Source organism: Lemur catta, chromosome 4 (genome assembly GCF_020740605.2).
Source record: "Lemur catta isolate mLemCat1 chromosome 4, mLemCat1.pri, whole genome shotgun sequence".
Classification (NCBI taxonomy): Eukaryota; Metazoa; Chordata; class Mammalia; order Primates; family Lemuridae; genus Lemur; species Lemur catta.
Genome location: NC_059131.1, coordinates 69463977 through 69472503, shown reverse-complemented (window position 1 = coordinate 69472503; position 8527 = coordinate 69463977). Strand labels below are relative to the sequence as shown.

General features: G+C 48.5%; 1 protein-coding gene across 1 annotated transcript; it reads left to right on the top strand.

Moving 5' to 3' along the window:
• Positions 1 to 5418: 5418 nt before the first annotated feature.
• LOC123637457 (speedy protein E5-like) lies at positions 5419 to 8527 on the top strand (the record flags this gene model as incomplete). The annotated part of the gene is made up of 5 exons (XM_045550634.1): positions 5419 to 5584; positions 7189 to 7247; positions 7609 to 7694; positions 8192 to 8366; positions 8468 to 8527. Coding segments are annotated over 5 exons (546 nt in total), but the record flags the coding sequence as incomplete, so codon positions are not given.

Genomic DNA, 8527 nt, shown 5'->3' with positions numbered 1-8527 from the left:
ATTCTCTCCCACCCCAGCCTGCCACGACACCTCAAATGCCACATGGCCTCCAATGAGCCACGCCTCCCAGTATCAAAATAAGCTGCGCCTCTGTGTGAGTTCCCTCCCACATTAACTCTGGACGTGGCCATTTTTCCTTTTCCACCCATTTATTTTAACTGTATTTATGTCTTCATATTTAAAGTGATTTTTTTGTAAATACCATATGGTAGAGTCTTGCTTTTTTTTTATCCAGTCTGTCAATCTCTACCTTGAATTCATATCGTACAACTTCACATCTAATGTAAGAAACTCTGGTAGCCCAACCCCAGCTCTTGTACTGCTGTCATTAAAGGGCACTAACTGTAATCTTTTTCTTGTGTTTGGGGGCTGGGGAGTGGCCGTTGTTTCAGACAGTTTGGGTTCACCTCCTGCAGGGCTCCAGCACCCAAGCCCGGCAGGGCTGTGTAGGCTGCCTGTATTCTCCCTGTTCACCACTCTCTTCTCCCATGCCACTTTCCCAGCACAATTCCAGGGAAAGGAGAGAGTTGTTGGGCTGAGAGATGGATTTGCATTTGGAACTCTTCCAGACCCTTCTCTCACCCTGACCTGGGACACTCCTTCTCAGCCCTGCAAAGCCTCCTGTCCAAAGGCAACTGCCACTTGTCCCACCCGGGCTCATTCCAGCACTTGCTCCAGAGAGCTCGGGGCCCCCTGCTCACCTACAGAGGGCATGTCCTCTGTAATTCAGTTCATCAGAGCCTCTTCACATCTTCGATCTTTGAAAGCCCCATTAAACGTATGCTTTTATTCTATATAGCTCATTCTTGTTATCACCATGGGAGGAAAGTGTTCACATCTTTCTGTTAATATATCCTAACCAGAAGCAGACAACCCTATTTTGTTTAACCCACTGATATTTATGTCTTTGCTATATACAGTCAACCTTAATTTCCAGGTTTATAACATAGAAAAACAAAGCACAACTTATACTGAGGCAGCTGCTGGCCACTCACAGTCAGATCTAATTATTTGGCCACCCCGATGTTTTAAAAATTGAATTGAAAACATTCACACTGAGTCTGAGATCTGTATTTGTGGACAATGTCCCATACCTCCTATTATTATTTATCCACTGACTTCATATATTTAAGTTCTCTTCTCACCCTTATTGACATTTGAGTATGAGAACCATACACTCAATGAAAATTGAGAAATTCTTTTCATTTTATGTAGCAATCATGTCCACTTTGCACTAAAATATATGCATGAGGGCAATTTCTCTGCTTTCTAGCCAGATATTTTGCATCTCATGGCAAAGTTCCCATAACCTCATTCGTTTGTTTGCATCTCCATTTCTACAAATAAAACCATTTTCTATGAAAGTCAAATGATAATACTAATACAGGGTCACCTCATCTACCTGACCTAACCAGTGGATTCTATAGTTTACCTGTAGAGAGGTGAAAGCACCTTGAAAAACATAAAGCATCTCACAAATCTCAGGTTTAATTTTCATGTCCTCCTTACAGTCACAAAATCTTTCTGGTCTACAGGTACTTCTAGCCGTGGCTCACGACAGACACCTTGAGACCAAAGTCTGCAAGCAGCATTGGACTCCATGACAGACTCATATCTCTTCTGCTCTCCATCAGTATGAGAGGGGCTCTGAGGTCTTGGAAAGTGTCTGGCATTTAGCGTCTTTGTACAGAGCTGGTCTCAGGGGTGTAGCCTCAGGCCTGTGCAGAGGAAATGACCTGAGCTACTCAGAAGGACATCAAGGACCACTAGGAAGTGCAGTTGTGCCTACAGAAGTCAGGGTCTCCCAATCATAGCTCCAGAATCAGACCAAAGTACACCTCACTCAATGAAAACCCAAACAATTGCTCATGGATAAAAAAAACAATATAATTGAGAAAAATGGATTCTCTGTACACACAAGAGACCATTAAACAGAAACCAAATCAGACTGTCCATTTCCTCTTTATCTGCACTATGGAAGGGAATAGGCCAGTCTGAAGAGGAAGAAAGTACAAAACAGCAAAATGTTTTGCTTTCCTTTTTTTTAACTTTTAATTTTAGAATTGAAAAAAAGAAATCTTGAAAACAGTAAAATGACATTTTACCTATAGCAGGAAAACAATTCAAATGAGAATGTATTTCTCATCAAAAACAAGTGACACATGTTTTTCAAGTGTTAAAAAAAAGAACTGTCAATCGATAATTCTATACTCAGCACATATATCCTTCAGTGATGCAGGGGAAATCAACACATTGTCACATAAAAGAAAACAAACTGCATTTACTGCCAAAAGACCTACTGTAAAAGAATGGCTAATGGAATTTCTTGAGATAGAAAGGAAATGATGATAGAATCTTGAAACACCAGAAAGGAAGAATAAAAAGAGTAAAAATACATATTACAGATTCAGCTTATCTCCTTGAGTTTTCTTGAGGCAAAAACTATAACATTGTCTGATATGGTTCTCACTATGTAGAGAGCAACTAATTAAGATAATTATAAATGTGGGAGGATAAAGGGACTTAGAGATATGGTTTCTACCCTCATTTGAAATGGTAAAATATCAACACTAAGAGATTTTGCTAAGTTATGTGTATAGAATGTTACACCTATACTAAAAAATTGATACAAAGAATTACACTCAAAAACACTATAAGTCAAAATGGAATTAAAAAATATGTTCAAGCAACCCACAGGAAAGCAGAGAAGAGAAAACAGAGAAATAAAAAACAGATAAATAGACAGAAACAGATGATAGATAGATAGAATGGCAGACTTAGACCTAATATATCAATACTTATACTAAATCTAAATAGTCTAAATACAGCTATTAAAAGATAAAGACGGGCAGAGTGGATTTAAAAACATACCCAACTATATACTGTCTACATGAAATTCACTTCAAATATAATATAAGTAGGTAGAACATATAAATATGAAAAAAGATATACCATGTGAAAATTAATCAAAACAAGGCAGGAGTGGCTTGGTCAGTGGATTGATTGTACCAATCTCAACTTCCTGTTATGATATTAAATCCTATAGTTGTTCCAGTTGTTACCACTGGGGGAATTTGGGGAAGGGCATACAGGACCTTTCTGCATTACTTCTTACAATTGCATGTGAATCTACTAATATTGTACGATTACCACAAAATATAAAAGTTTAAAAATGTTTTATTTTAATATGGTAGCTAAACACAAATAAGAAGAAAAGCAGTAAAAGACTATATTAGTAACCGTTTAGTATAGATGAGGGATTAATCAACTTTTAATTTTATATTTTCTCAATTTTCTAATATGTAGGTGCATTGTTTTCATTTGGAGTCATTAATGGATTTGATTTAACACAAGATGAGGAAATTTGCAGTAAGAGGTGACTCCAGTGGTCAGCCAGGGACGCTAGCCTCCTTCCCTGTGAGCCCATGGCCTTTTCCTTGAGTGTCCTTTGCAAACCAGAGCTGTTCCTGGTGGAATGGTGTGATGTCACCGGTGAATCAGCAGGACAAGTGCTCCGGAATCTTGGAAGCCATTTGATCCCGAACACCTGGCTATGGCCAGTTCTCTTTTCACACTGTCGTGAGGCTGCGCTCTGGGTAAGTGAGAGCCCAGCTTCGAGGGCCTGGATCTTGAGAGAGGGCTCACTCTCGTGGGTGTCACTCGCTCCCGTACTGGATGGAGTCTGGGATCCTGAACTCTGTGCCCCCAGGGAAGTCTCAGGGGATGCGGGAGGGCTGGCCTGTGAGTCTCCAGATGAGTGACTGGGGGTGCAGCAGGAAAAAAGACAGGTCTTGAATTCTGGAGGGAGACAGGGCAGGAGGGAATGTGCGCCAAAGAGAGAATAAGTGAACATGGAGGAGGGAGGGCTGAGAGGAAAGCCGACTCCCACGGAGAATGTGGCCCTGATGGCTGCCGTGGGAGCCTGGAGAGCCACCGGACCATGGGGGCACCGAGAAGAGCATTCTGCCAGCCATGGAGCAGACGGCAGTGAGTGCCATCAGCCTTCCTGGGGGGGACCAGGCACTGCCGCAATCGGCTTCAGGGACCTTTTCAGATGGGTATGCGTCACTCCGGTCATATTTTTGTGCCAGGCTTGATTACCCATGAATTTATAGTGGTTCATAGTGATGGGTATTTCGGTAGAGCTGACATGGAAAGTAAATATGTCAGGCCATCCAGCCTGCCCTACTGGAAACGCAACTGCGGCTCAACTGTGGCTGCCACAAGCCATTGTTCCCATGAGCACTCATCAGACACAAGTTCTAATCCCAAATCCAGAGTGCTCTAGCCGCAGTCAAGAGACAGACAAGCCCTAAACAAGTTAAGGCATCGTTTTCTCATCTGTAAATCATGGAAGTTATAAACTGTACCTCACAGCTTATATGGATTAAGTGAGGTAATTCTTGGTGCACAGATCAACATCTACAGTCTAATAAGCAATCAAATAACTGTTAGCTACTGTTATTGCAATTTTAAGTACTGTTATGTTTCACAAGAAGCAGGTTACACAGAAAGAAATAACCTGGTTGGAACCAGGCTGGATCGCTTACATTTTCTTTTGTATCCAGAAAAGACAGGGGCCCTCTGAGAGCCACATCAGCTGCCTCGGAGACTGCTCCAAGCCAACAGAACCCAGTGGAGGAGGGCCAGAAGAGAAGGGCATGCATGGAAGGAAAGGCGGGTGTGTGAGTTTGCCCAGCCTTCACCCTGGTCTCCGGAGCACCATCTCTCCTTCTGGGGGGTGCTGGGAAGGGGCGTCAGGGTGAGCCGGAGGTCACCTTGTCGTTCACTTTGATAGCTATGGAAGAAGAAGGTCAGAGAGCTCCACATTTGTCTCCATAGAGGTGAACTCCAGGCAGCAAGAGCCATGTAAAGAGGCACAGGACAGCAGCCTCTGCCTGGCAAAGAAAGGTAAATAAATAACTCCTTTCCTACATCCCTTGTAGATAAATGCAAAGGGGATGATGACCATTCCTCTCTTGTCCCCTCAGATGTCACATGCAAAATCCTCAAGGTGGGTGAGGAGGGAGGAGCATTTCCCAGATGGGTCCCTCCCAAGATCACATGGGACCCTCTCTCCCTGCAGCCCTGCAGAACAGGAGCCCCCTGGCCTCAGGTTCCGCCTCCTCAGCGGCTGTCCCTGAGCAGAGAACCAGGAGGAAGAGGGGCCAGAAGACAAGGAATCTGGCGGATATGAAGACAGGTGTGTCCTCATCAACCCTTCACTTCCACATTCCTGCAGGAAGGGTTGGTTACTGCTGAGTAACTACTTGTCCCCTTGTCCTTGTGAGGCAGAGTCTCGTCTTCAGGGTGAGCTGTGAGGAAGGGACCAGGACTGCCCAGGTGGGTCACGTCCATGCTCACGTGGGATCTTTTGTTCCCACAGCTACCTGTGAGAGTAGCCCTCCTGCCTCCAATTCAGCCTCCTCAGAAGCTGTCTCCGAGCTGAACTCCTGGAGGAAGAGGGGGCAGAGGAGGAACATATGGACTGTCAATCTTGTCGAGGGCACAAAACTCAGGATGAACAGGAGGAGAAGACCCAGTTACCGCCCTGAGGACCAAGAAGCCTTCTACCGACTTCTGGGTGTGTTCTCTGAGCTGGTGCAGTGCTCGGGGGCCCTGGGAACATGCTCAATTCTCCCGTGGGGCTCAAAGAGGTCCAGGTGGCAGGGATGCAGAGCGACTCTGGTTCTGTGTGGTGTGACAGGCCAAGCTCTCGGAGGGAAGGAAAAGACAAGCTCACAGCTGAAACACCAGGGGCTGCATTCTCTGCCCACAAAGACCCATTCACTGATTCCCACCAATCAAGATGTCAGAGATTAGTGACGAAAGGACAGGCAAGATCTTTCTTTCTATGCTCAAAGTGGGCATAGAAACAAACAGCATGTACAGCATAGGTTGATCTCAGTCAGTGATAAATGTAGAGAAGGAAATTCTTTTAAAGACATGAAGGGCCAGGTGAGGTTACTCACGCCCGTAATCCTAGCACTCTGGGAGGCCAAGGTGGGAGGATCGCTTGAGGTCAGGAGGTCGAGGCCTGTCTGAGCAAGAGTGAGATGTAGTCTCTACTAAAAATAGAGAAATTAGCCAGGCATGGTGGCTAATTCCAGCTACTCAGTAGTTCCAGCTCCTCAGGAGGCTGAGGCAGGAGGATCACTGGAGCCCAGGAGTTTGAGGTTGCAGTGAGCTATGATGACCCCACTGCACTCTCACCAGGGTAAAAGAGCGAGACCCTGTCTCAATCAATCAATCAATAGTATGAGCCGTAGAGATGGGGTGTGAACAAAGGCAGGAAAGCTTTATGAAATGGGTGCTCAGAGTAGATCTGAGAAGGTGGCATCGGGCCCAGAGATGGGACTGAGTGTGGCCAATCTGGGGACAACGCACAGGTCACACTGTCCAGTACAGCATCCACTAGCCACATGTAGCTAAGTTCAATTTTAAATGAACTAAATATGCTTTTAAAATTCAGTTCCTCAGTCTCACTCGGCACATTTCAAGTGCCTGGTAGCCACACAGGCCTAACGGCTGCCACAGCTCGGGTCTAGGACATTTCCCTCATCACAGAAAGTGCTGTGAGGCACTCTCCTGAGGCCGGGCTGACTGGAGGAGAGGCAGAGAGGGGAGTGACCCTGGCCCGTTCAGAGGACACCTCGAATCACAGAGGAGGCTCCTGGAGAGGAGGGGGGGCCAGCTCAAGATCTGCAGGGAGGCGCGATGCCCACGGAGCCCCACCACGGCCCGGGTGCTCGGTTAGCAGTGGTGCAGGGAAGCCTGGCACAGTCACAACATGATGAAGTGAGAGGCTGAGGTGTCACAGTGGCCAGAAGCCACATCCAAGCTTTGGGGCTGAGGCAAATTTGTTACACTTTGAGAACGAGTCACATCTCCAAAGTGAATAAATGCATCATATCCAACTGTGACTGCGTTGAGGACTAAATAACAATAGCAACATTGGAATCCCTCAGTTGAAACTGTGGGTGTGTGCCAGTGGAAGAAATAACTGCTGTGACCGATACGAAGGCGTGTAGCTTTCCTAGAGGAAAGGCAGTTGGTCCCCTTGCCACGAGACAGAGGAACTGGGAGTTCAGTTTTCCTCCTTCCCTCTGAAACGCCCCACAGCCCACGCTCAGTCCTCCCGGAAGGGCTGCCCCAGGCCCCATGGCGTGCGTCTTCCTTCCTTTGCAGAGGATCCTGCTATTCAGAGCTTCCTGGAAGCTGACATTTTCCTCAAAGTGTCTGACAAGGTACCCACAGCAGCACAGTGATGAGGGCGGGAGGGGGTGTGGTCACCAGCTGCGGGGGGCGGGCAGGGAGGATAAGCTTTCCATCCGGGCAGGAGAAGCCCGGGAGGGACAGGGACAGGCTCTCAAAGCCAGATGAAGGCAGCTCGCTGCACGACGCTGCCCTGCCCCCAGGGCAACGCCTCACCGGGCTTTCCACCAGCCCATCTCCACGTGGCAAAGGGACGGTGAGACCTGCAGCAAGTCCCACCCTGAGTGGTTTTGCCGCCTTGGCCTTTGGATGGGGGAAGGTCCCGCGGCCCATTCAGCACACGCTCCCTCTCTTCACCCCTGGCCACCCTCACGGGCCTCCGTCTCCCCGCAGTACCTGCTGTCCATGGTGGTGGAGTACTTCGGCCGCGTCGGGCTGCCTGGACACCTCTACAACAGGATCCACTTCTTCCTGGCCCTGTGAGCACCCCCTCAGGGACCAGCTCTCAAATCTGCCCAAATCCCTGAATTCCATGGCCTCCGTCACCCCCGCCAGAGCAGCTCGGCCATGCCCATGTGCTCGAGGGCCCCCAAGAGGTTGTTCTTGGCCACAGAGTAGATAAGACCTTCAGGGGCCACGTGGTCGTGGGGGAGAGGAAAAGGTCCTGGGACAATGAAAATAGCCAGAAATGCCACTTGGTGCCCAGAGATGGAGCTACCTGAGGGGGGATCCCCCTGGGAAAGGACAGGCAGCCAGAACCCTGCCCTGGGCTGACTGAGCACAGCTCCATGTTGAGGACGCCCTGGGGCCCTTGCAGACCTGGGTCGCCCTGCAGTGAGGGCTCCCCCAGCCCCTCTCTCCTGGACACCACCCCTCTGGCACGTGGTTCCTCCAGTGTGACCTCTCCCTCCTGTCCCGCCTGAGGCCAGCAGTCGTGGTTAGGGACAGGCAAGCAGCCTCTCTTTTCCTGGGGCAGCTATATCGCCTCAGACATGGAGGAGGACAACCCCATGTCCAAGCGGAGCATCTTCCAGTTCCTGCTGGGCAAGGAGCACTGGCCAGACCTCTACAAGGACTTCCTGAAGCTGAAGGTGGAGTTCTTCCATGCCATGGGGCACCAAGCCTGGGTCACCCTGGAGTTGTGTGAGGAGGTCTGTCGGGGAGGCTGGGGGATAAGGGGCACTCACACCCCAGAGATGAGCAGGGGCTGGGCCCTTCCTCCAGGAGCTCACCGCCCTGCGTTTCCCTCCAGATCCAGGCCCAGAACCCCCACCACTGGGTCTGGAGTCGGGTGCGCCAGTGCGCCCCCTAG